Source organism: Hylobates moloch, unplaced genomic scaffold, assembly GCF_009828535.3.
Source record: "Hylobates moloch isolate HMO894 unplaced genomic scaffold, HMol_V3 SCAFFOLD_16, whole genome shotgun sequence".
NCBI lineage: Eukaryota > Metazoa > Chordata > Mammalia > Primates > Hylobatidae > Hylobates > Hylobates moloch.
The window spans coordinates 31,677,378-31,705,348 of record NW_026652291.1 but is presented as its reverse complement, the minus strand read 5'-3'; the positions used below and the strand labels follow the sequence as shown (position 1 = coordinate 31,705,348).

At 39.8% G+C, this 27,971-nt stretch overlaps 1 protein-coding gene and 1 pseudogene across 2 annotated transcripts in view; one reads left to right on the top strand and one right to left on the bottom strand.

Annotated features, from left to right (window-relative positions):
* DNAL1 (dynein axonemal light chain 1) overlaps window positions 1–27,971 on the top strand; it is a 54,561-nt gene that overhangs the window by 1,592 nt on the left and 24,998 nt on the right. For both annotated transcript variants that reach the window (XR_009210333.1, XM_032135066.2), the window contains exons 2-5: window positions 8,547–8,585; window positions 12,518–12,627; window positions 15,659–15,714; window positions 25,458–25,513. Coding sequence is in view for 1 of the 2 variants with exons in the window: in XM_032135066.2 (XP_031990957.1) it covers window positions 8,547–8,585; window positions 12,518–12,627; window positions 15,659–15,714; window positions 25,458–25,513 (261 nt within the window). In the remaining variant the exon portion in view is untranslated. The remainder of the gene's footprint in view (window positions 1–8,546; window positions 8,586–12,517; window positions 12,628–15,658; window positions 15,715–25,457; window positions 25,514–27,971) is intronic.
* LOC116456384 (U6 spliceosomal RNA) lies at window positions 13,230–13,326 on the bottom strand (annotated as a pseudogene).

The following is a 27,971-nucleotide window of genomic DNA, read 5'->3' as shown; positions in this document are numbered from 1 at the left end:
TGATGACAGGGATACATTCTAACAAACACATTATTGGCAGTTTTGCCTTGCAAGCATCATAGAATATGCTTACAAAAACCAGATGGTGTAGGCTATTGCTCCTAGGCTACAAAGTTTTACAGCATTTTACTGTACTGAATACTGTAGGCAGTTGAAACAATGTATTTGTGTATTTAAACATAGAAAAGCGGCCAGGATGTGGTGGCTCACGCCTGTAATCCCAGAGGCCTGTAATCCCAGCACTTTGGGAGGCCGAGGTGGGCAGATCACCTGAGGTCAGGAGTTCAAGATCCACCTGGCCAACATGGTGAAACTCCGCCTCTACTAAAAATACAAAAATTAGCTGGGCACGGTGGCGAGTGCCTGTAATCCCAGCTACTCAGGAGGCTGAGGCATGAGAATCTCTTGAACCTGGGAGGTGGAGGTTGCAGTGAGCTGAGATCGCACCACTGCACTCCAGCCAGAGCAACAGAGCAAGACCCTGTCTCAAATAAACAAACAAACATAGAAAAGTTACAGTAAAAATACAGTATTACAGTTTTATGTAACCACTGTCTTATATGTGGTTGGTTGTTAACTGAAACTTGTTATGCAGCTCATGACTGTATTTAGAACTAGCATAGTCTGCAAACTAGCAGACCTGGGTCCCTCCAGAAATATTGGCCCACATAGTATTTCAATTTAAAAAAATATATCTTTCAGTGTCTTTTTTTCCCCCTTATGACCTGCCACTTCAGGACAATGTCTTCAAATGATGATATTTCACATTAAAACCAAGATTTCCAATTTCTCTTGACAAATAAATATTGGGGCGGGGCGCAGTGGCTCACATCTGTAATTCCAGCACCTTGGGAGGCAGAGGTGGGCAGATCACGAGGTCAGAAAATTGAGACCATCCTGGCTAACACAGTGAAACACCATCACTACTAAAAATAGAAAAAAAAAGAAATTAGCCAGGCGTGGTGGTAGGCGCCTGTAGTCCTAGCTACTCGGGAGGCTGAGGCAGGAGAATGGCGTGAACCCGGGAGGCAGAGCTTGCAGTGAGCTGAGATCGTGCCACTGCACTCCAGCCTGGGCAACAGAGCGAGACTCTGTCTCAAACAAAAAATAAAAAATAAAATAAATAAATATCGTGTTTCACCACTGGACACTTTTTTTCACATTTTCATATTACTGAGATATAGTATGTTATAACTGGCAGCATCTTTTCTTACCTAATGATATATAAAATAAAGGTGTTACTCAATGGAGTTTTTAAATTTGAAGAAGTATGGTGTATTAGGGTAGCTCTTTTCCCCAAGTCCCACCTGCTAACAGTTGTCTGGAACTGAGTAGAGGTTATCTTCTTTACACTAGTCTTGTCCTTAGTTGGCCAGTTTTACCTATTAGTTATGTCCATGAGGACCTTCAGGCATTTGAGTTTTTGACTCCTTCTATCTATAGGGAAACCAGTTAAACCTTATACCAATTTATATTGCCGCAATAAACAGCTGGATGGCTTCAACTCTTTTTCTACAAACAGTGTTGTGAAAATACCTTTTTATGGACCCCTGCAAAAGATTTCTCTTGGAAACACACCCGGGAGTGGGACTGTACCGTTATAGGGTCTATGTATACTTAATTTGCCTAGGCACTTTTCAGGCTGCTTTCCAGAATGGCTTGACCAGTGTTTACTTCCTCCGGCAGTGCAGGAGAGTTCCCATTTCTTCTTGTTTGTTCGTTTTGTTTTGTTTTGATACAGAGTCTCGTTCTGTCACCCAAGCTGGAGTGCAGTTACACAGTCTCGGCTCACTGCAGCCTCTGCCCCTAGGGCTCAAGTGATTCTTCTGCTTCAGCCTCCCGAGTAGCTGGGATTACAGGCACTCGCCACCACGCCCGGCTAATTTTTGTATTTTCAGTAGAGATGGAGTTTCCCTATGTTGGCCAGGCTGATCTCAAACTCTTGACCTCAAGTGATCTGCCCACTCAGGCCTCCCAAAATGGTGGGATTGCACTTGTGAGCCACCATGCCTGGCCAAGAGTTCTCCTTTCTTTATGTGCTCACCAACTTTCTAACTTTTGCCAATCCGAGGGTGTGTTTTAGTATTCCATTGTTTTACTTTGCATTTTGCTGATTCTCGATGTGTTATAACACCTCATTTCATATATATAATATATATATTTGTTGTTTGTTTTTGTTTTTGGGGGGGACAAGATCTCACTCTGTTGCCTGGTCTGGAGTGCAGTGGCTCCATCAGGGCTCCTCCACCTCCCGGCATCCTCCCACCTCAGCCCCTGCGAGTAGCTGGGACTACAGGCCTGCACCACCACGCCTGGCTAATTTTTTTGTGTTTTTAGTAGAGAAAGGGTTCTCCATGTTGCCCAAGCTGGTCTTGAATTCCTGGACTCAGGCGATATGGCCGCCTCGGCCTCCCAAAATGCTGGGATTACAAGCGTGAGCCACCATGCCCAGCCTTCTTGATATTCTTATTAGTCATCTGGGTTTCAGTTTCTGTGAATTTTCTATTCATATTTTTACCAATTTTTCCATTTTTCTTTTTGTTTTTGAATTTTAGGCATTCCTTGTGTATTCTAAATATTGGTCCTCATTGGTTTCATGTTGAAAATATCTTCTCTTGGCTAGGAGAAGAATAATAACTATATATATAATTATTGTAAATAATAATTATTATTCATAGTGGTGATTAGAAGTGATCCTTGATGTGTTTGAGATTTGTTTTTGTTTTTGTTTTTTTGAGACAGAGTCTCACTCTGTTGCCTAGGCTGGAGTGCAGTGGTGCAATCTTGGCTCACTGCATCCTCCACCACCCGGGTTCAAGCAATTCTCCTCGTCAGCCTCCTGCGTAGCTGGAATTACAGGCACCCGCCACCATGCCTGGCTAATTTTCATATTTTTAGTAGAGACGGGGGTCTCACCATGTTGACCAGGCTGGTCTCGAACTCTTGACCTCATGATCCACCCAGCTCAGCCTCCCAAAGTGCTGGGATTACAGGCATGAGCCACCGCGCCCGGCTGATGTGTTTGAGTTGTTTTTTTTTTGAGACGGAGTCTCGCTCTGTCGCCCAGGCTGGAGTGCAGTGGCGCCATCTCGGCTCACTGCAAGCTCCGCCTCCCAGGTTCACGCCATTCTCCTGCCGCAGCCTCCCGAGTAGCTGGGACTACAGGCGCCCACCACCATGCCCGGCTAATTTTTTGTATTTTTAGTAGAGACGGGGTTTCACTGTGTTAGCCAGAATGGTCTCGATCTCCTGACCTCGTGATCCGCCCGCCTCAGCCTCCCAAAGTGCTGGGATTACAGGCGTGAACCACCACGCCCGGCCTGTTTGAGATTTTTAAAGGGAATACATTTAATGTTACCTTCCCAGTTAGGCCCACTTTGACCATTTTATTTGAAACTAACATCCTCCACACACATTTACATACATTCTGATACCCTTTACTCACCTCCAGTGTTTTCTTTTTCCTTAGTAATTGTTACCTTCTAATATACTATATAATTTTCTTATTATATGCAGTTCTCCCTTGGTATTCATGTGGGATTGGTTCCAGGACTCCCTAAGATACTAAAATCTATGGACATTCAAGTCCCTTACATATAATGGTGTGGTATTTGCATATTAACCTACACACATCCTCCTGTATACTTTAAATCATCTCTAGGTTACTTATACTACCCAATACAACGTAAATATTATTTAAATAGTTGTTATACTGTATTTTTGTTTTGTTTTGAGATAGGGTCTAACTCTGTAGCCCAGGCTGGAGTATAGTAGCATAATCATGGCTCTCTGCAACCTTGAATTCCCGGGCTCAAATAGTCCCCCTGCCTCAGCCTCCTGAGTACCTAGGACTACAGGTACATGTCACCTTGCCTGGCTAATTATTTTATCTTTATTTTTTTTAAAGATGGGGTGTCACTATATTGTCCAGGCTGGTTTCAACTCTTGGCCTCAAGCGATTCTCTGACCTCAGCCTCCCAAAGCACTGGGATTACAGGCATGAGCCACTGCACCTGGCCATTGTTTTTACAATTTGTATTATTTTTCATTGTTGTTATTGTTACTTTTAGTGGATTTTTTGCACATGTTTTCTATCCGTGGTGGGTTGAATCTGCAGATGTGGAACCTGAGGATATGGAGGGCCAACTGTATATATTTTTATCATCTGCTCCTTCTAATAGATGTAAGCTCCATGAAGGCAGGGATCTCTGTTTTATTCATCGATATATCCTAAACACATAGAGGAATGGTGGTCGATAATAGACAATTAATATTTGTTGAAATAAATGCATTTCTCCATTAAGTGTGGTGTTTGTTATAGAGTTTTGGTATATAGCTTTTATCAAGGAATTTCCCTTCTTTTTATTTATTTTTTATTTTATTTTTGGAGACGGGAGTCTTGCTATGGTGCCCAGGCTGGTCTCAAACTCCTGACCTCAAGGAATCCTCCCACCTCAGCCTCTGAAAGTCCTGGGATTACAGGTGTGAGCCACTGTGCCTGGCCAGGCAATTTCCCTTTAATTTTTAGCTGAGAACTTTTATTTTATTTTTTAAAGAGCTGGGGTCTTACTATATTGCCTAGACTGGCCTTCAATTAGGGGGCTCCAGCAATCCTTCTGCCTCAGCCTCCTGAGTAGCTGGGACTACAGGCATGTGTCACCAAACCCAGCTGCTGAGAGCTTTTAACATCAGATGTAGAATTTTATCAAGTACTTTTTCCATGCTTATTGAAATAAATGTGACTTTCCCCCTAATCCATTAGTTAGTTATATTTATAGATTCTTTTGTTGTCTTCCTTGTACTCTTGGGATAATCTATTCTTGATCATGGTTCAATAAACACCATTGGCTTTGACAATCTAATATTTTTTTTTTCTGTTTCTTTTTCTTTCTGTAGAGATGGGGTCTTGCTGTGTTGCCCAGGCTGGTCTCAAACTCCTGGCCTCAAGCAATTCTCCAGCCTTGGCTTCCCATAGTGCTGGGATTGCAGGCATGAGCCACCATGTCCAGCCTGAAGATATAATATTGTATCTAGGATTTTCAAATCCATGTTGAAAAGTAAATTGGGCTCCTTATGTGGTTATGGCATCAAGGTTATACTAGCCTCTTAAAATAAGTTGGCAGCTTTCCCTCTTTTTCTGGTTTCTGAAACAACTTGTTACAGGGAATACCCTTGAAAGCTTAGTAGAACTCAATTGTAAAAGTGTCTAGGCTTGGAGTATTAGGGGAGGAGGATAAGGGTAAATCTATCATTTTAATATTTTAAATAGTATTGGTCTATTCAAATTTTCTTGATTCTTACGACAGTTTTGACACTTTTATGTTTTTTATAGAAACGCATGCCTTGTCTAGGTTTTAAACCTTATTGCCATATGTTTGCTTACGATATTTATTTTTTATTTTGGAGACAGAGTCTTGTTCTGTCGCCCAGGCCGGAGTGCAATGGCGCAGTCTCGGCTCATTGCAACCTCCACCTCCTGGATTTAAACAATTCTTCTGCCTCAGCCACCCAAGTAGCTGGGACTACAGGTGCATACCACCATGCCCAGCTAATTTTTGTATTTTTAGTAGAGACGGGGTTTCACCATGTTGGCCAGCCTGGTCTCAAATTCCTGACCTCAAGTGATCTACCCGCCTCAGCCTCCCAAAGTGCTAGGATTACAGGCGTGAGCCACTGTGCCCAGCCATGATATTTTATTTTTAAAATCTCTGTGGTGTCTATAGTTATTTCTCTGTATTCTCTCTCTTTTTCTGTATATATGTGTGTGTGTGGTTTTTGTTTGTTTGTTTTTGAGACAAGATCTCGCTTTGTCACCCAGGCTGGAGTGCAGTGGTACCATTTAGGCTCATGCAGCCCTGACCTCCTGGGCTCAAGTGGTCCTCCCACCTCAGCCCCTGCCCAGTTCCCCAGCCCCCCAGTAGCTGGAACTACAGGTGCCTTCCACTATGCCTGGCTAATATTTGTATTTTTTTGTAGAGATGGGGTCTTGCTATGTTGTCCAGGTTATATACATTTTTTGAGATAGGGTCTTGCTCTGTTGCCCAGGATGGAGTGTAGTGGTGCGAACTCAGCTCACTGCAGTCTCCCTCCCTGGGTCAAATGATCTTCCCACCTCAGCCTCCAGAGTAGCTGGCACCACAGTCATGTGCCACCATGCCCTAATTTTTGTTTATTTTTTGTAGAGACAAAGTCTCACTGCCTTGCCCAGGCTGGTCTCAAACTCCTGGGCTCAAGAAGTCCTCCTACTTCAGCCTCCCAAAGTGCTGGTATTACAGGCATGAACCACCATGCCTGGCTCATTCTATATTTTCAATTTGTATTGCCCTCTTTTTTGCTCAATCAGGCTTGCCAGGGATTTAAGAACCAACTTTTAGTTTTGTTAATTATTTTGTCCCCCCATTCTGTTTTTCATTGACTTTTTCCTTTGTATTTCCTTCTACTTTCTTTGGGTTTGTAATGATGTACTTTGCCAAATGTGTGAACGCCTAGCTCATTTGTTTTCTATCTCTTATTTTCTGACAAATGTATTTGAATCTGTAAGTTTCCTTCTTAGTGTTATATTCCCCAAATTTTGACTTTTTTCTTTTATTATTTTATAATTTTCTTTTTAACCCAAGGGTTGCTTATTAGTATGTCTTTACTTTCTAGACATAATGGTATATATTTGTGAACAAAAATTCTCTCAAAAGGAAAATGGAGGGAAGAGACTTTATTTCAATGAACAGTTTGCATATGGCTAGATGCAGCCTTAGGTATAGAAGGAAGGTGTGTTCCAGAGAACAAAGGGAGGGCTTGAGTTTTATAGCAAAAGTTCCTGCCCACCTTCTTAGTCAGGTCTGTTTATACAAATGAAGGATTGAAACTCATTCAGTTCTGGTTTGTTGATACAGCTGGGCCTTGATTGGTTGAGTCAAGTGAGCTGATTGGTTGATTCAGGTGAGTTCTGATTGGTTGGTTCATATGAACTCTGGAAGTCCCAAAGTTGAACAGAGCTGTGTTTTTGGGGGGAACTCAGAGTATGCCTGTGACCTTTAGTAAGCAAAGGGCTGCTTGGCTCTAATTAATTTGATTTAATCTAATTTAATTTTTTTAGAGACAGGCTTGCCCTGTTGCCCAGGCTGGAATGTGGTGGTGCAATCATACCTCACTGTAACCTTGAACTCTTGGGTTCAATCGATCATCCCACCTCAGCCTCCCAAGTAGCTAGGACTATAGGCATGCACCACCATACCAGGCTAATTTTTTAAAATTTTGTTTTGTAGAGATGGAGTCTCTCTATGTTTCCCAGGCTGGTATTGAACTCTTGGCCTCAAGTGATCCTCCCACCTTGGCCTCCCAAAGTGCTGAGATTACAGATGTGAGACACTGTGCCTAGCTTAGGCCCTGTTTTAAATTTAGGCCCAGTTAACTATGGAGGATTCGTCTTGAAGAATTGATTCTTTCAGATTCACATTTGTTCACATAGTTTAAAAACCTTTCTTTTGTTATTCTTTGGGATTCTTTTTTAAAAAAAGAGCACCAGCAATAATTCATTAAGGATGTCTTCTGTTTGGTACCTTGAGAGTTTTAAATATATTAAATTGAATCTAAGCTACTATTAATTATAAGGTGCAACATTATTTTATGTTTTACTAAGAAAAAATGGTTTGAATTGAACTATGACAAATACTTGATTATCATTTAAAATTTTTATTTTGTACTTATTGATAGAGTTCTTTTAAATGTATGTAGACATACAGATTTTTATCCTATCCTTTAGCCTCATCCTTTGCAAACGTAAAAAGGAATATATATTATGAAATAAAATGGTTAATATTTTTCTAAAATTTCACCACTGCCACCTACCTACAGCAATTGTAAATTGTTCCTGATTATGATGTATCCAAATTTCAATATTAAAATGTAAGAAAGATGTTTATCCTTAGAATCAATGAAATAAAATGTATTTTAATATCAAGTATTGAAAGCTACATATTTTTTGTAAACCAAGTGGGAGGGAAGTGTATGGGTGTTACATAATGATTTCCTTATTTTTTCTCAGAGATATTTAAATCATTCTGATTTCAGGAAATTTAAAACATTCTCTTTGCATATAAAGTCTCAAAGAAAGAAATCGTTTTAATGGTAGAAGCCAAGGCTAATAGTTATTGCTTGAAAAGTTAATCAACAAATTACACCAATAAAGATAAATTGGGGCCGGGCACGGTGGCTCACACCTGTAATCGCAGCACTTTAGGAGGCCGAGGGAGGCAGATCATGAGGTCAGGAGTTCGAGACCAGCCTGGCCAACATGGTGAAACCCCATCTCTACTGAAAATACAAAAAATTAGCCGGGAGTGGTGTCGCGCACCTGTAGTCCCAGCTACTTGGGAGACTGAGGCAGGAGAATCGCTTGAACCCAGGAGGCAGAGTTTGCGGTGAGTGGAGATCATGCCATTGCACTCCAGCCTGGGCGACAGAGCAAGATCCTGTCTCAAAATAAATAAATAAATACATACGTACATACATACAACTTTGTTTTTTCTTTTCTTTTTTTTTTCTTAAAGGCGAAAGCAACAACAATCAAAGAAGCCTTAGCGAGATTGGTGAGTACATGAGTTTTTCCTTCTTTTAGAAACTGTACAAGGAAAAATTTTGGATAGTTATTCAAATCTAGCTATTTAATACAAAGGATTCTTTTGGTATTGGAACTATTCAGCTATCTTGACTATGGTGGTGGATGCATGAACTTACACAGATGATAAAATTGTGTAAAACTTAATACACACATACACACAGTCATACATGCACATGAGCACAAGAAAACTTGGGAAAATCTGAATAAAATCAGTGGATTGTATCAATAGCAATACCATAGTTATATTATACTGTAGTCATAAAATGTTACCCTTGGGGGAACTGGACAAACTTTAAATATCATAATAAAAATTTCAATTAAAAAAATCTGACCAATGGAACATTTAAATGGAAAGGCCGATTTTACCTATTGCTATAAAATTGCTGGAATTTCTGTGTTAGTACATTTTCTTTTCTTTTCTTTTCTTTTTTTTTTTTTTTTTGAGACGGAGCTTCGCTCTTGTCGCCCAGGCTGGAGTGCAGTGGCGTGACCTCGGCTCACTGCAACCTCCGCCTCCCGGGTTCAAGCAATTCTCCTGCCTCAGCCTCCCAAGTAGCTGGATTACAGGTACGCGCCACAAGGCCCAGCTAATTTTTTTTGTATTTTTAGTAGAGATGGGGTTTCATCATGTTGGTCAGGCTGGTCTTGAACTCCTGACCTCAGGTGATCCACCTGCCTCGGCCTCCCAAAGTGCTGGGATTACAGGAGTGAACCACCACGCCCAGCCTACATTTTCTTTTTCAACTGTTATCATCACTAAGCTACATACCATTTTCATATGCTGGAGTCATATGAGTTGTGGATTATCTAGGCTTTAGAAGGTGGTTTTAGCCTCGTGGAGGTTAAACAGAGGCAATCATTGTGGACAATGTAAATCATGCATAGACAACTGGAAAAAACCGTGAATACTCAAGCAGCAATACTAGAAAGGAAACTACATTGTAAAAAACATGCATTATATAGAAATCATATTTTCAGTATTATATAACATTCTATAAAGTTTGAACAGTTATAATTCAGCATTATAGACAGAATTTCTATAGAGTACAGAGATGGCTCCTGAATTTCTGTGCCCATAAACTTATTTGTCTATGTTATCAGTAGTTTTTTTGCATCACTTCTCAGCCTTTTGACTAAGATCTAGTGTAGTTTTTTTGCATAATAATGTACCTTTTGCTTTTGTAAGTAGGCTTTGAATAAAAAGGCTTTCAGAAGCTTTGGTGTCTGAGGAAAATAGACAAAAGTCGATAAAATAATGAAATACTTGAATTCTTGTTTTAGTGCTTATAAATTTCTCATTTACTTTAAATGTATTTTTATAATTTATTTCTGTTTGGTTAAATATTTAATGAAAAATCTTAAGAAAAAAAGAATATGGAGTAGACTTAGTACCAGATTTCATTTCATTTTCCTTGAATTGGATTTTGAGATTTTATTTTACTTACAATAACTAGTAAGTAGAGTCTATTTCTAGATTACATTATGGCCATACATTTTTGACTTTTTTTTTTTTTTCTTTTTGAGACAGTGTCTCGCTCTGGCACCCAGGCTGGGAGTGCAGTGGCACAATCATAGCTCACTGCAGCCTCAGTCCTAGGCTCAGATACCTGAGTAGCTGGGACTACAGGTGTGCATCACCACACTTGGCTAATTTGTTGTTGTTGCTGCCGTTGTAGAGACAGAGTCTCATTATGTTGCCCAGGGTGGTCTTGAACTCCTGAGATCAAGTGATCCTCTTGCCTCAGCCTCCCATGGTGCTGGGATTACAGGCGTGAACTGTGCCTGGCCCATGCATTTTTGACTTTAAGATTATTCAAAGACATCAATCTCACTTTTTCATTGATTTACCCAACATTTATTGAGGATCTACTAGATGTCAATTTCTCCTCCTCTAACCTACAAATATATGTCATAAAAATAAACACTGAGTGGATGTGTATTAGATCTTCTTACAACTGGTTGTATATTTTCTATCATTATTATTATTTTATTTTATTTTTATTTTAATTTAATTTTGTTAAAGTATAGACGGGGTCTCACTATATTGCCCAGGCTGGTCTCAAACTCCTGAGCTCAAGTGATCCTCCCCGCTCAGTCTCCCAAAGTGCTAGGATTATAGGCATGAGCCATTGTGCCCGGCCTATTTTCTATTATTGACATGTGGTGATTTAAGTTTTTTAAAGGAGTTTTGTGTGTCTTACACTACAGTACGTTATAAAAAACATAGGAAAGCAAAGGAAATGGCTCCTGAGCTTCTAGTTTTGTTTTGTTAGTTACTTTGTTTTTCTGGGGACAGGGTCTCTGTCCCCCCAGGCTGGAGTGCAGTGAGCTCAAGTGATCCTCCCACCTCAGCCTCCACCTCCCAAGTGGATGGACCACAGTCATGTGCCACCACATATGGCTGATTTTTAAATTATTTATAGAAATGAGGTCTTGCTATGTTGCTCAGGCTGGTTTCCAACTCTTGGGCGCAAGCAATCCTCCTGCTTTGGCTTCCCAAATTGCTGGTATTACAGGCATGAGCCACTGTGCCTGTTTGTCATTTTACCATTGTATTGAGTTCCCGCGTCAGATGAATAGTTTGCAAATATTTTCTCCCATTCAACAGGTTTTCTCCTCACTCTGTTGATTGTTTCCTCTGCTGTGCAGAAGCTTTTTATTTTTATTTTTACGTTTTGAGATGGAGTCTCGCTCTGTTGCCCAGGCTGGAGTGCAATGGTACGATCGCAGCTCACTGCAACCTCTGCTTCCCGGGTTCGAGCAATTCTCCTGCCTCAGCCTCCCACGTAGCTGGGATTACAGGAGCGTGCCACCACACCAGGCTACTTTTTTGTATTTTTAGTAGAGACGGTGTTTCACCACGTCACCCAGGCTGGTCTTAAACTCCTGACCTCAGGTGATCCACCGGCCTCGGCCTCCCAAAGTGCTGGGATTACAGGTGTGCACCACCCAGAAGCTTTTTAGTTTTAGTTCCATTGTTTATTTTTGTTTTTGTTGCCTGTGCTTTTTGAGGTCTTAGCCATAAAATCTTCTCCTAGACCAATGTCCTGAAGTGTTTTCCCTGTATTTTATTCTAGTGGCTTTATAGTTTTGAGTCTTAACTTTAAGTCTTTAATTCATCATGGTTGATTTTTACGTATGGTGAGAGAAAGGGGTCCAGTTTCATTCGTCTGCATTTGGATATCCAATTTTTCCAGCACCATTTATTGAAGAGAGTATCCTTTTCCCAATGTATTTTCTTGGTGCCTTTGTCAAAAATCAGTTGGCTGTAAATACATGGACTTATTTCTAGATTCTCCATTCCATTCTATTGGTCTGTGTATCTGCTTTTATACCAATACCGTGCTGTTTGGGTTGTGTTCGCCTTATAATATATTTTGAAATCAGGTAGTGTGATAACATCCAATTTTGTTCTTTTTGCTCAGGATTGTTTTGGCTATTTGTGTTCTTTTTTGTTTCCATATAAATTTTAGGATTTTTTTCTATTTCTGTGAAAAATGACATTGGTATTTTGATAGGAATTACATTGAATCTGTAGCTTGCATTGGGAAGTATGGTCATTTTAATTATATTAATTCTTCTGATCCATGAATATGAGATATCTTTGCATTTGTTTGTGTCCTTTTCAAATTTTAAATACCACAAAAATAAGTTTTTTTATTTTCTCATTTTCATTTGGTAGGGACCTAATAGCTATCTGATTCAGCCACATATAAATCTGATTATCAGGGTTAGTAGGTAAATGTTTTCAATAAGTTAATGGTAAAGAATTATTAAACAGTTTGCTAAATTCTAGCAATTGTCTTGAAATAAACATGGAAAAGCCTTGGAAAATTCTGGCCTCTTTTGGTTCCACATTACAGTCATGGGTTATTTCTTCCAAATGTATTTTTCTCATAGGAAGAGAAAACTGGCCAGAGGCCATCTGAAGCCAAAGAGATAAAACTTTATGCCCAGATTCCCCCTATAGAGAAGATGGATGCATCCTTGTCCATGCTTGCTAATTGCGAGTAAGTTCTCTTTTCATCCTTCCAGTATTGCTGTTAGGTTTCCTTTTCTTTTCTTAAACACACAAAGTAGGAAAATATGTTTATTTTCTGTGGTCTTCATTTATTTTTTGTTTGCTTAGTGTAATTCTCTTTTTGGCAAGGTCAAACAAGAAAAATGACTGGTTTATAGGATTATTAATAGAAAATATTGAACAGTATAGTACAATTTTTTTTTTTTTTTGAGATGGAGTCTGGCTCTGTCGCCCAGGCTGGAGTGCAATGGCACGATCTCAGCTCACTGCAACCTACGCCTCCCGGGTTCAAGCAATTCTCCTGCCTCAGCCTCCCGGGTAGCTGAGACTACAGGCACATGCTACCATGCCCAGCAATTTTTTGTATTTTTAGTAGAGATAGTGTTTCACCATGTTAGCCAGGATGATCTTGATCTCCTGACCTTGTGATCTGCACACCACGGCCTCCCAAAGTGCTGAGATTACCAGCATGAGCCACCGCACCCAGCCAAACAGTACAATATTTTTAGTACAGTTTTTATAATGTGTTTGAAAATATACATCTCCTAGTCTTTTGGGAGAAGCTAAATAACACAGTAAACTATATATTTTTTAAATATGGAGTGCGTCATGATTGTATGTCATCCTTGTGCAGGGGCCATGCTAATCTATCGTTCCAGTTTAGTACATGTGCTGCTGAAGCGAGCACCACAATAAACTATGACTCTTATGAAATCTACTACTTTCTCTTGTAAAATTATCCACAAAGTCAGAACTGTATTTTCTTACTACATGCCTAAGAGATACCCCTTAAAAAAAAACGTTTAAAATTATAAAAAACACATTGTAAAACATCTGGAAAATATAAGCAGCACAAAGAAAAGGAATTAACATCAACCAAAATCACAGCACCATGTGAGAACCAGTGCTAGCATTTTTGTAGAGCCTTCTAACTTTTAAAAACAAATTCTAATTGGGATCAAATTATACTTTTTTTTTTAAGAAACTCTTTGTCACCCAGGCTGCAGTGCAATGATGTGATCTCGGCTCATTGGAACCTCTGCCTCCCGGGTTCAAGCAATTCTCCTGCCTCAGCCTCCCAAGTAGCTGGGACTACAGGTGCTTGCCACCACACCCGTCTAATTTTTTTTGTATTTTTAGTAGAGATGGGGTTTCACCATGTTGGCCAGGCTGGTCTCGAACTCCTGACCTCAAGTGATCCACCCACCTCGGCCCCCCAAAGTGCTGGGACTACAGGCATGAGCCATTGTGCCTGGCCTACTTATTTTGTAATCCTATATCCTGTGACTTTAAATATCAGATCTATAGTAATTTCTTTTAATTTATTTTCTCAATACATGTATTTTAGCAGGATTCTGTGGCTAATTTGAGGCAATTATACCACGTTGCCTTGTAACCATGTTTTTAGGCTACAAGTGTCTCTCATCAGGGCTATAGTATACCATAGAATCACTGGGTTTCTTTCTGATTTCTTCACCCTGTGTTTGTCTAAGTGTGATCCCTTGATCATCTGCACTTTATGCAGGAGATCAGCCCCATCTCAAATTTATAGAAACAGAATATTTACTCACGAAACCTAGGAATCTGCATTTACAGTAAGCAACTTGGGTAATTCTGGGACACATATTTGTGAACCCATGCATTAGACTAATATCCATCTGTGGGATCAAAGGGGAGAGCAAACATATTTAGCTTTTGTACGCAGCTTGTTCTTTGTGATGAGAACACAGTGTGTCACATAAAAATCCACCACCACATGCTTTTTTGGCATCAGGCATGATTTCAAAGTGGTCAAATATCTTTTTATCATAAAGCCATCTCAAAGGCAAACAAATTTGAGGTTTTATACCTCATACTAAAGCACCTTGTGTATCACCTCGAGTCAACCTGTTCATATTTTGCTGACAATTTCTTTGTGCTAGCTGCCTTAACAAGAATTAAAGAATTATTTCCCAACCATATTCCTAGATTTAAAGGCACTCCATTATTCACTGAGAGTTCTCAGGAGTGGGGGATGACTAGAAAATGTACAGATTTGGCCAGTCGTTTACATGACTCGCACACTCATAATCCCAGCTACTTGGATGGCTGAGGCATGAAAATTGCTTGAACCCGGGAGACGGAGGTCGCAGTGAGCTGAGATCGTGCCACTGCACTCCAGCCTGGGCCACAGAGCGAGACTCTGTCCCCCCGAAACAAAAAAAAAAGTATTGTTCTGCTAGATGGTTTTTAAACTATGTATCATAGACATCTTCCCAAGTCGGTATCTATAGCCCAATCTCCTTTGTTTCAGTGGCAGCTTAGTATTTCACTATCTGTTCCTCAGTTAAGAGGTGTTTATAGGTTTTTTCAATTTTTCTGCTATTCCAGTAGTACATATAATCTAGTTCATATATCTTTTGGCATTTATGTTAATATTTCAGTAGGATGTATTTCTAGAAGTGAAAAACTGGGTCAAGAAATGTACGCATTAAAAAATTTGATAATGCCAGGGCCAGGTGCAGTGGCTCACACCTCTAATCCCAGCACTTTGGGAGGCCGAAGCAAGTGGATCACTTGAGGTCAGGAGTTCAAGATCAGTTTGGCCAACATGGTGAAACCTTGTCTCCACTAAAAATACAAAATTAGCCAGGCATGGTAGCAGGCACCTGTAATCCCGGCTACTTGGGTGGCTGAGGCAGGAGAATTGCTTAAACCGGGGAGGTGGAAGTTGCAGTGAGCTGAAAGGGTGCCACTGCACTCCAGCTTGGGTGACAGAGTGAGACTCTGTCTTAAGAAGAAAAAAAAATTGTTAATACCATATTGCCCTCAAGAAGATTTTTTCAAATTTTCAATGAGTGTTAAACTTAGGTAATCAGAGAAAAACAATGATTTCAAAATGAAGTAATAAATGCTATGATTGAGTGGGTAAGATATTACTTAAATATTATCTTTTATGGGCACTATTGTTAAGGAATAATTTCTGATTTACCATTTACATTTTTCACATTAATTTAAATTTTTTCTTTGTTCTTTTAAAGGAAGCTTTCACTGTCTACAAACTGCATTGAAAAAATTGCCAACCTGAATGGCTTAAGTAAGTGATTCACAGTAACAGATGGTTCATGGATTTCCTAGTTATTTTAATAAACATTTCAGAGACAATATGTAATTCCAGAAGCTGGCACCTGTTTTAGCCATACTTATTGTCAGATAATAGAATACATAAACTATGTCTTAAGTTTGATTATCCAAAGAAAAGTAGAGATAGCATGAGCTCTGAACATTTTAAAGACATTTAAAAGCTTTTATAGAGTTAGAATTGAGATGTCTTAAATAGAATATCAGATTTTTAATTGTATATTTCTTTGTTCAGATTTATATTATCTGTATTTCAAACTTGTTATATTTAAATTTTAAGTCATCATCCCTGTTTTTCCTGTGCTCCTTATCCTTGTTAATGACATTGCCTCCCTCCCAGTTGCCAAGGCCTCTGACTCTGTATTAGTTTCCTATGGCTGCTGTAACTTGATGGCTTAAAATGGTGGATATATATTCTCTTATGGTTCTGGAGACCAGAAGTCTGAAATCAGTTTCATCTGGTGAAAATCAAGCCATGCTCCCTCTGGAGGCTGGAAGAGAATCTTTTTCTAGCCTCTTCCAGCTTCTGGTGGCTGCTGCATTCCTTGGCTTGTGACTTATCACTCCAGTCTCTGCCTGTAGTCACACTGGCTTCTCCTTCTCTGTCAAATCTCTGTCTGTCTCCCTCTTATGAGGATACATGTGATTGCATTAGGGCACACCCTGATCTTGAGGATAATCTCCCTATCTCTCAAGATCCTTAATCATATCTGCAAAGTACTTTTTTTTTTGCCATATAAGGTAACATTCACAGGTTCCAGGGATTAGAATGTAGATATCTTTGGGGGAGCCATTGTTTAGCCTACCACAGTCTCTCTTCAAGCCCTATATGCAAATTTATCACGAAATCCTGTTTACTCTTTGAAGGAGCTCTCAAATAAAGTGTTGCTTTTCCATTTCCAGGAGTTACAACTTTTTAGACCCTCATCATCTTCCCTTTAGGTCATGTTTTTCAAACATTTTGACCACTTTCCATTGTAAGAAATACATCTGAATGTATTATACATTCATATGAATATGCATATCAAATATATACATACACATATAAACTTGAATAAAGTTTGCAAGACAGTATTTACCCTTAGGTCTCAGTAATTTTTTTTTTTTTTTTTGAGATGGAGTCTCACTCTGTTGCCCAGGCTGGATTTCAGTGGTGCAATCTCAGCTCACTAAAACTTCCGTCTCCTGGGTTCAAGCAATTCTCCTGCCTCAGTCTCCTGAGTAGCTGGGATTACAGGTGCCCACTGCCACGCCTGGCTAATTTTTGTATTTTTAATGGAGACAGGGTTTCACCATGTTGGCCAGGCTGGTCTCGAACTTCTGACCTAAAGTGATCCATCCGCCTCAGTCTCCCAAAGTGCTGGGATTATAGGCGTGAGCCACCACGCCTGGCCAGTTCCAGTATGTATTTTTAAATTTTTATTTCTTTTTTTAAATGCTGATCACAACACACTAAATTGATTTCACAACGTATTAATTTAGGCTCATGACCCATAGTTTGCAAAACACTATCTTACAACTTTTGTGATAGTCAAACAGGTCAGGGTCACTGGTCTCATTATCTAAGGTGTTATCCTAGTTCATTGCCTCATGACTGAGAAAATTAAGGAATGTGGATGCAAAGGGTGAGGTTGCAGTGAAAGTTTAATGAGTGAAAAAAGAAAGCTCTCTGCAGTGGAGAGGGAACCCCAAGTGAGTTGCTGTTTTCTGTTTTTACAGTTGAATTCAAAAACTTTTATAAGAAACTCCTCTCACCTCTGTAGCTGTTTGAGTAACTTCTCTTATTTGAAAATTGTCTGCATAACTCCCCCTTATCTATGTAGTTGTGGGTGTATCTCTAGGTAAGCATCAAAGCACTGCTTCTCTTCTTTGTATAATTGTGAGTTTGTTTTAGGTAAGTCCCTCTCCTCCCTTTACAGCTTCCCAGGGAGGCTACTGTGTACATATCTGTAAAGGGGAACAAAACTTTCCTGGGAGCGCACCAGTTACACAAAGAACAATCTGTGCTGGACCCTACATACTTATCCGTGCAGGTGCAGCCTGAGTTTTCCACAGACTGTTATATTTTTGCCTGTAGCTGTGATTTTTTCAAGCAGGCTGTTTTTCCAAGGACCAGCCTCAACTGTTTACTTAACTGATTTCTCCTTTTCTTTTCCCTCAGTAGCCTCCTAAATGATCCCCTTTCCTCCTGTCTTTCTGCCCTTCAGGTGACCTTCATCACTGATAACAGAGTTTTCTTTCTAAAAATATCATTTGAATATCATTACATCAGAGACCTTTTAATGGTACCTCTTTGCCTAGTAAAGACCAAATGCCTTGATGTCGCATTAAAAGTCATCTAAAAGCTTTTACTATCCAATTTACACCCAAATATACTATCTTAAAAATGATTTTGTAGCATTTATTAATGCAATAATTTTCACTGAGAATAGCTTCTTTCTGTAACAGGAAAATCCTATAACAAATTAAGATTAAGAATGCAGCCAGGTACCATGGCTCACGCGGGAGGCTGGGGCAGGTGGATCACTTAAACTCAGGAGTTCGAGACCAGCCTGGGCAACATAGCGAGACCCCATCTCTACTAAAAATTTAAAAAATTATCTGAGCATGGTGGTGTTTGCCTGTAGTCCCAGCTACTTAGGAGGAGGATTGGTTGAGCTCAGGAGAGTGAGTCTACAGCAAGCTATGATGGTGCTACTGCACTCCAGCCTATGCAACAGAGCAAGACCTTGTCTAAAAAAAAAAAAAAAAAAAAAAAAATTACGAATGCCACGTGTGAATGTCACCCCCTCCTTAAAGACTTCCCTCATCTCCATCGTCAAAATTAATTACTCCTTTGGAAATATTCATAACAGTCTACTTGGATTATAATAATAATTACCTATCTCATATAATTATTGTGAAGATTGAGTTAGTATATATAGAGTACTTAGAATTGTGCCTGGTGCATATAAAATGCTCAATAAATATTAACCATTATTATAGTTACTTGGGAATATGTTCTGCTCTTTAGATAGTGAATTCCTTGAGGAAAAGCATCATCTTATTAATCTTTTAATCTTCTATTTCAGTACCCCCACTCCTCGTACCTTACTCAAAGTTGGCATTCAGTGCTGGAAAGTTGGCCTTCAGTATTTACATTAGTGTTAACTAGTAGAGTTGTGTGTGAGATGCCTGTCTATTCTAATTTTTTGCTGACTCACTCATTAAACAATTTAAGCTATTACATTTTTTATTCTCTGTCTCAGTTTTTTTCTCTGTAATTGAAGTAACTTGCTTAAATGTGACTAAGCAAGTTGATAACATATTATTTATCATGACAGATTACATGGTTTTCTTTATCTAAAAACATGACTATGGGCTGGGCATGGTGGCTCACACCTGTAATCCCAGCACTTTGGGAGGCCGAGGCAGGTGGATCACCTGAGGTCAGGGGTTTGAGATCAGCCTGGCCAATGTGGTGAAACCCTGTCTCTACTAAAAATACAAAAATTAGCCAGGTGTGGTGGCGTGCGCCTGTAATCCCAGCTACCCAGGAGGCTGAGGGAGGAGAATAGCTGGAACCTGGGAGACAGAGGTTGCAGTGAGCCGAGATCACGCTACTGTACTCCAGCCTGGGTGACAGAGTGAGACTCATCTCAAAAAAAAAAAAAAATGACTAAGATAATAGTGAAAATGGATGACCTTCTATGTAGGGCTGGCAGTGGGTTTAAAATCACTTTCTAACTTGGGTCAGTTGGTAGAGTCTCTCAGAAAAATTGTAATAATAAGAGTTCCAAAAACTTAGTGGAACGAATACCTTGATCAATTATTCATGTCTGCTGTAGACATGAAATCAGAGAGTATAGGTATTTGCTATATTTGGCTCATTTCATTTTAGTTCTGCTAGTAACAAATACAATTTATGCAGTCTGTTGCTAGCGAATACATTTTATCTGTGACTATGAAGCAAAAAGAAGCTAATTGATCCATATGATGATTGAAGTTATGCTCTAGCTTGCCTCCTACCCATCTCCTTTCATGAACACTATAGTCTTACCTATTATGCCATCATGAGAAGATCTGGAATAAATAGGTATTCCTATTTAACAGGTGATTTATCAGGCAGAACAACCCTAATAGCAATTTATATTTATTGTACCAGAATTGTGACTAGAAAATTGCTTGATATGACTATGTTCAAACCATGACTAAAAAGCTGTATAATATGAATAATAATCTTAAAGATTAGAAAATAAATTTTGTTGCCATTATAAAGTATAAAAGTATACTTTACTCCTTCAGGTTACAGGTTACAAATAAGCATAAAACTTGAAAGCAGTTTTGATTTTCATCAGGATACTGTATGAAGAAAACAATAGTACTTCTAGTGCTACCCTACTTATGCAGCACATAAAATATGGAAAATATATATTGTGTTATGTTAGAACACTTAATCTATTAACTTTGGATATCATAATTTATTTCCTTATACAGTAATAAATATGGTCTTTTTAGCCATTCATTACCATTTTCATGTGCAGTTTTTCAAAAAGGAGTTAGAGATTATCTTAGAAAAAGTTGCATATATTTGTTATCTCCAATTGCTGAGGTCATTTCTCAGTCCTCATCTTAGTTGATGAATCAGCGTATTTTTTGATACGGATGATTTCTCTTCCCTCTTTTTTTTTTTTTTTTGAGATGGAGCCTCGCTCTGTCGCCCAGGCTGGAGTGCAGTGGCGCGATCTCGGCTCACTGTAAGCTCCGCCTCCCGGGTTTACGCCATTCTCCTGCCTCAGCCTCCGGAGTAGCTGGGACTACAGGCGCCCGCCACCGCGCCCGGCTAATTTTTTTTTTTTGTATTTTTAGTAGAGATGGGGTTTCACCATGGTCTCGATCTCCTGACCTCGTGATCCGCCCGCCTTGGCCTCCCAAAGTGCTGGGATTACAGGCATGAGCCACCGCGCCCGGCCTCTCTTCCCTCTTTAAAGCATTTTCAGTATTTGGCTTTAACATACTGTCCCCCTTGATTTCCTCCTGTCTTTTTGGCCACTTTTTCCCAGTTTCACGTCCATAACCTTTAAATATTGCAAGGCGCCACGACTCAGTTCTTGTGTCCCTTCTCTTTTTTTTCTTCATTTACTCCCTAGATTATCTCATCTAGAGTCATGGCCTCACCATCAGTATGCTGATGGCACGCACATTTAGATCTCTAGCCCAACTGTGTCCTCTGAATTGCAGATTCATACATTCCATTGGGTGATATTTCCACGGAATATCTAACAGACATCTCATACTTTTTTTTAATTGATTTTTTCTTTTTTTTTTTAATTTAATTTTATGGCTGGGAACGGTGGCTCACACCTGTATCCCAGCACTTTAGGATGCCCAGACAGGTAGATCACTTGAGGCTAGGACTTCAAGATTAGCCTGGTCAACATGGTGAAACCTCGTCTCTACTAAAAATACAAAAAAAATTAGCCGGGCTTGGTGGCATGCACCTATAATCCCAGCTACTTGGGAGGCTGAGGTGGGAGGATCTCTTGAATCAAGTGTGAATCAAAGTGCTGGGATTACAGGCATGAGCCACAGTGACTGGCCAACATCTCACACTTAACATGTCCAAAACTGAGTCTTGATATCTTCCCCTAGCCCCAGATAAACCAACTCCTTGTGTGTTTCTTTTCTTTTTACAGGATCTTGCTCTGTCACCCAGGCTGGAGTGCAATGATGCCATCTCGGCTCACTGCAACCTCTACCTCCTGGGCTCAAGCGATCCTCCCACCTCAGCCTCCTGAGTAGCTGGGACTACAGGTGTGCACCACCAAGCCTGACTAGTTTTTTTTTTTTTTGGTATTTTTATAGGGTTGGGGTCTCCCCATGTTGCCCAGGCTGGTCTCGAATTACTGGGCTCAAGCAATCTGCCTGCCTTGGCCTCCCAAAGTTCTGGGATTATAGGCGTGAGTGAGCCACTGCTGTGCCATATTTATCTCAGATAGCGACAAGTCCATTTTTCCAGTTGTTCAGGCCAAACCTCTTGGCAATTTCTTGACTCCTCTCTCTCACATCCTCTCTAAAGCCTATTATTTCCTCTAATTTCTTTCATATTATACGTATGGACTTACAACCAAGAATATTTCCTCTAATTTCATGTCCTATTACTCTTCCTTCATTCTCTCAGCTTATGTGGTCCTTCCTCAAAGCCTTTGTACTTGAAGTTCTCTTACCTGTAAATGTTCTTCCTCCAGATATCTGCATGGTGAACTCCCTTACTAACTTCCTTTGGGTCTTTCCCTAACATCATCTCCTATCAAAAAATCAACTCTTCCCAACCTCCTGATATTTCATTCCTTTTACCTGCTTATTTCTTTTCTCCTTCACATTTTTTACTATCTAATATACTTACTTATTTTGTTTATCTGCCAAATGTTAGCTCCTTGATAGCAGGAATTTTTATCTGTATTATTTGCTGTAATATTGCAAGTACTTATTGCTGTTCCTGGTGTATAGTAGATGATCAATAACTTATGTGTTGAGTGAATAAATTATTGAATAAGCATTTAATTCTTCATGAAATAGAAAAAAGAAAATAGTGTTTTTTCATATCAAGAAGGTTTAAAGAATAATTATGTGATTTTCTTAAATATTTAATTTTCATAAATTTATAGTTATATGGGATATATTAGTTTGCTAGGTTGCCGTAACAAAGTCCCACAGATTGGGTGGCTTAAACAATAGAAATTTTCTCACAGTTCTGGATCACTGTAGCTGTGATCTAGATGTCCGCGTGGTTGATCTCTTCTGAGGCCGCTCTGCTTGGCTTGTAGATGGCCATCTTCTCCCTCTGTTTTTTTTTTTTTTTTTTGAGACAGAGTCTTGCTCTATCACCCAGGCTAGGGTGCAATGGCACGATCTTGGCTCACTGCAACCTCCGCCTCCCGGGTTCAAGCAATTCTCCTGCCTCAGCTTTCTGAGTAGCTGGGATTACAGGCACACACCATCATGCCCAGCTAATTTTTTTATTTTTAGTAGAGACAGGGTTTCGCCATGTTGGCCAGGCTGGTCTCAAACTCCTGGCCTCAAATGATCCACCCACCTCGGCCTCCCAAAGTGCTGGGATTACAGGCGTGAGCCTCCACACCTGGCCTCTCCCTCTCTCTTTACATGTTCTTTTCTCTGTCTATGTCCAAATTGCCTCTTGTTACAAGGATACCGATCATGTTGGATTAGGGCCCATCCAAATGACCTCATTTTACCTTAATTACCCCTTTATTTTTTTTAAGTGTCTAAATGGCCCAATTAATTACCTTTTTCTTTTTTTCTTTTAGACAGGGTCTCACTCTGTTACCCATGCTAGAGTGCAGTGGTGCAAACTCCTGTGCTGAAACCATCCTCCTTCCTCAGCCTCCCTGAGTAGCTAGGCTTACAGGCATGTGCCACCATGCCCAGCTAAACTTGTTTTTGAAAGGGAATCTTGCTCTGTCACCAGGCTGGAGTGCAGTGGTGCAATCTTGGCTCACTGTGACCTCTGCCTCCCGGGTTCAAGCAATTCTCCTGCCTCAGCCTCCCAAGTAGCTGGGATTACAGGCATGCGCCACCATGCCCAGCTAATTTTTGTATTTTTAGTAGAGATGGGGTTTCACCATGTTGGCCAGGATGGTCTCAATCTTCTGACCTTCGTGATCCACCCGCCTCGGCCTCCCAAAGTGCTGGGATTACAGGCATGAGCCACCACGCCCGGCCTAAATTTTTTATTTTTTATTTTTATTTCTGTAAAGGCAGAGTCTTTCTATGTTGTCCAGGCTGGTCTTGAACTTCTGGGCATCAAGTGATCCTCCCACTTCACCTTCTCAAAGTGCTGGGATAATTGGCATAAGCTACCAGGCCTGGCCCAATTACCTCTTTACAGGCCCTGTCTCCAAATGCAGTCATGTTCTGATACTAGGGATTAGGATTTAAAGATTTAAATTTTCCGGGGGACACAGTTCAGCCCATAACATGGGGTCTTGCTTCAACAGTTAAATCATTTTGTGTGAATTAGACCACTCTTAAAATACCTTGCTCTAAAAGCTCATTGTTTCTTGTAAGACAATTTAAAATAATTTATTAAATAAATTAAAGTCAAAGTTATATATACCTGATTCACACACACACACACACACACGCACACACTTTCATACACGCATCATGTATTGTGTACTTACCATGGGTTACACATTTCACTGAATGTTTTAGGTAATTACCTCATTTCATACTTAAATTCCTATAAGATAGAAATTATATTTCCCCATTTTATATATGGTAAAACAGATTCAAAGAGGTTTGGTTGCTTCCCTAGAGAGTTGGGATTGAAACTCAGTTAATTGGATTTGAGTTCTTACCATTCAATTATGGATGTTACAGAACAATGTCATCCAGCAGAACTGTCAGCACTGTCCCAATACAGTTGCTACTAGCTACATATAGTTATTAAGCACTATGAAATGTGGCTAATGTGACTGAGAACCTGAATTTTAAATTGTAATTAATTTTAATTAAAGAGCCACATGTGGCTAGTGACCACCATATTAGACAAAGAAGTTATAGATGTTTAAGTTATGAAAATTAAATATAGTAATAAGCAAAAGTAATCACAGTAGTTTCTTGGAACAGAAATGAGGTTTCCTGGGTGTTTAAAAAAGAAATTTATTTTTAATTTGGAAAAATAATATATGCACCTGGTTTTATTCAGATAGTTCAAAAGAGATTACAATGGGAAATGTCTACTTCTAACCATAGACTGTTAGTTCCTCCCCAAAGACAACCATGGTTTCTACTTTCTTTTTTCTCTTCCAGAAATAGCCTATAGATATACAAATAGAAATAACCTTTAAAAAATAAAGATAGGCATTTTATTTTTTATTTTTTATTTATTTTTATTTTTATTTTTTTTGAGACGGAGTCTCGCTCTGTCACCCAGGCTGGAGTGCAGAGGTGAGATCTCGGCTCACTGCAAGCTCCGCCTTCTGGGTTCACACCATTCTCCTGCCTCAGCCTCCCAAGTAGCTGGGACTACAGGCGCCCGCCACCACGCCCGGCTAATTTTTTGTATTTTTAGTAGAGACGGGGTTTCACCGTGTTAGCCAGGATGGTCTCGATCCCCTGACCTCATGATCCACCCGCCTCAGCCTCCCAAAGTGCTGGGATTACAGGTGTGAGCCACCATGCCTGGCCAGGCATTTTATTTTTTAACCAAATCACAGTCTAATTATTTAAAAACTTGAAAGCAAATGATTTTTTAAATACCAAATTTATTTTTTTTCACTTCTAATCCTTCATGGAGCGAGGTGGACAATATATAAATATATGTTCTTATTTTCTAGTATGAGTTCTCATAAGAGATTTGAAATATATATGCTCCCAAACTCAAAATATTCTCTACTGCTATTTTATCCTGTAATATTTTTATTAGCCAGCAATTTAAGACCATGTGTTCCAGATAGCTAACCATTTTTAAATTTAATATTGACATGTTATGAAATTATACCTGTAGTGTTTACTTTAGATGATAGGTGAATGTTATTTTCTACTTGATTACCCATTTTTGTTAACACAACCTTCCTTACTCATTGTATAAGGATATCTATTATATAAAACTTATTAAAGCTTTATTATACTAGATTTACAACAATTGTGTAATGTGATTCTAGTAAACAAAAAAATGTTTTCTTTTCACTACAGAAAACTTGAGGATATTATCTTTAGGAAGAAACAACATAAAGAACTTAAATGGACTGGTAGGTTGTTACTTATTATTTTACTTATTTTATTTGCACATATCCATGAATAATTTCTTGGATAAATTCCTTGAAATGGAATTACTAGGTCAAAAGGTATCGAGTTTATTTTAAGGCTTTTGTGACATATTCTCAAGTTGCCCTTCAATAAGTTTGCAACAACCTGTACTCCCACCAGTAATGTGTGAGGTTTCCCAATTTCCCATACCATCCTTGGGCATTTAAAATTTTTTTGACATGTCTTATTTCTATATTTATTGGCCATTTGAATTTCCTTCCAAAGAAGGTGAGATGGAACAATAACGTAAAACTAGGGAATTTCAGGAAAGATGAAGTGAATATTTCTTGGATCTGTTCCCGAAAAGACAATAATTTTTGATATGTTTATTGTTAAATAATTCATAAACATACTGAAATTTTGTATGGCCCCAGCTCCTTTTCCCCTCCCAATAAATCTAGCTTTTGCTTCGTAAGAGGCGGTGGGGAGCTGAAACTGCAGTGGTTTCCAACAGTAACCTCCCAAGACCAAACAGGCTAACATGACCATCCTCCCCAGTATAGAAACAGTGGTAACCCTGAATAGGAGTCATGTTCAGAGGTGCAATTTTGGAATTATCTCAAATTTGTTAGCCAAATTCTGAATTATATTTCCACCTCTGTGATTCTATTTACCCTCATAAAGAGGTACTGATGAGTTTATAAAATGCTTGGAAATTCTTAAGGGTCAGGCCGGGCGCAGTGGCTCACGCCTGTAATCCCAGCACTTTGGGAAGCCGAGGCAGGTGGATTACGAGGTCAGGAGATCGAGACCATCCTGGCTACCATGGTGAAACACCATCTCTATTAAAAAAAAATACAAAAAAATTAGCCGGGTGTGGTGGCGGGTGCCTGTAGTCCCAGCTACTCGGGAGGCTGAGGCAGGAGAATGGCATGAACTCGGGAGGCAGAGCTTGCAGTGAGCTGATATTGAGCCACTGCACTCCAGTCTGGGTGACAGAGCGAGACTCCATCTCAAAAAAAAAGAAAAAAAAAAAAAAAAAAGAAAGAAATTCTTAAGGGTCAGATTCTGGGATTAAATAAAGGAAGTTTCCTCACCCAAAATAATAACCATCAGATGAATTATTTGTTTTCTAATTGGATATGGTGAGTAAAATTCTCAATGATCTATACAAATTTGATTTTTTTTTTTTTTTTTTTGAGAGGGAGTCTTGCCCTGTCACCCAGGCTGGGGTGCAGTGACGTAATATCAGCTCACTGCAGCCTCCGCCTCCCAGGTTCATGCCTATAGTCCCAGCTACTTGGGGAGGCTGAGGTGGAAGGATTGCTTGAGCCTAGGAGTTTGAGTTTACAGTGAACTATGATTGTGCCATAGCACTGCAGTCTAGGTGACAGAGGGGGGAAAAAAAGGAAAAGAAAAAGAAAGCTGCATTTGAATGCAGATACTGAGCTTCAAATAGGTTCACATACTAGATGACTTATTCATCTGGACACATCTGCCTCATAGCATGATTTAAATAGCTGTCTCAGTAAATTACAAATGATTACTGTAATGTGTGAAACATGGAATGTTAAGTTGAAGGAAAGGGGTTTATTTATAACTACTCAGGAAAACTATTGAGGTACATTATAAGCCCATTTGTATATATGATCTGGCCTTTGCCTTCCTTTCTGATCTCATTTCATGTTTCTCTTCTCCTAGTTGATAATCTCTAGTGACTGGCCTTTGTGTTCCTTGACCACGCACAATTCATTCCCACCTGAGAATCTTTGTACTTGGCTGTTCCCTCTGTCTTAAAAACTCTATTGCCATGGATTTCCACAATGCGGGCCCCTTCTTAACCCTCACACCTCAGCTCAGATGTCGCCTCCTCAAAGGTGACCCAATCACCGTATATCTAAAGCAGCTCTCTAAGCAGTAATTCTTTTTGTCTTTGTTTTAGACGAGGTCTCACTCTGTCACCCAGGCTAGAGTGCAGTGGTACAATCACAGCTCATTGCAACCTTGACCTCCTGGGCTCAGGCCATCCTCCCACCTCAGCCTCCTGAGTAGCTGGGGCCACAGGTGTGCGCCATCATACCCACCTAATATTTTAATTTTTTGTAGAGACAGGGTCCCACTATGTTGCCCAGGCTAATCTCAAACTCCTGGGCTTAAGCAATGCTCTGGCCTCAGCCTGAGTTGAGTAATTCCAAAGTGCTGGAATTACAGGCGTGAGCCACCATGCCCGGTGGAGTAACTCTATTTTTTTGAGCCAGGGTCTCACTGTGTCGCCCAGGCTGGAGTGTCTCCTGGGCTCAAGCAGTCCTCCCGCTTCAGCCTCCCAAGTAGCTGTGACTAAAGACACACGTCATCACACTCAGCTAATTTTTTTGTATTTTTAGTAGGGGTCTCGCCATGTTGCCCAGGCTGGTCTTGAACTCCTGGGCTCAAGCAATCCACCTGGCTCGACCTCCCAAA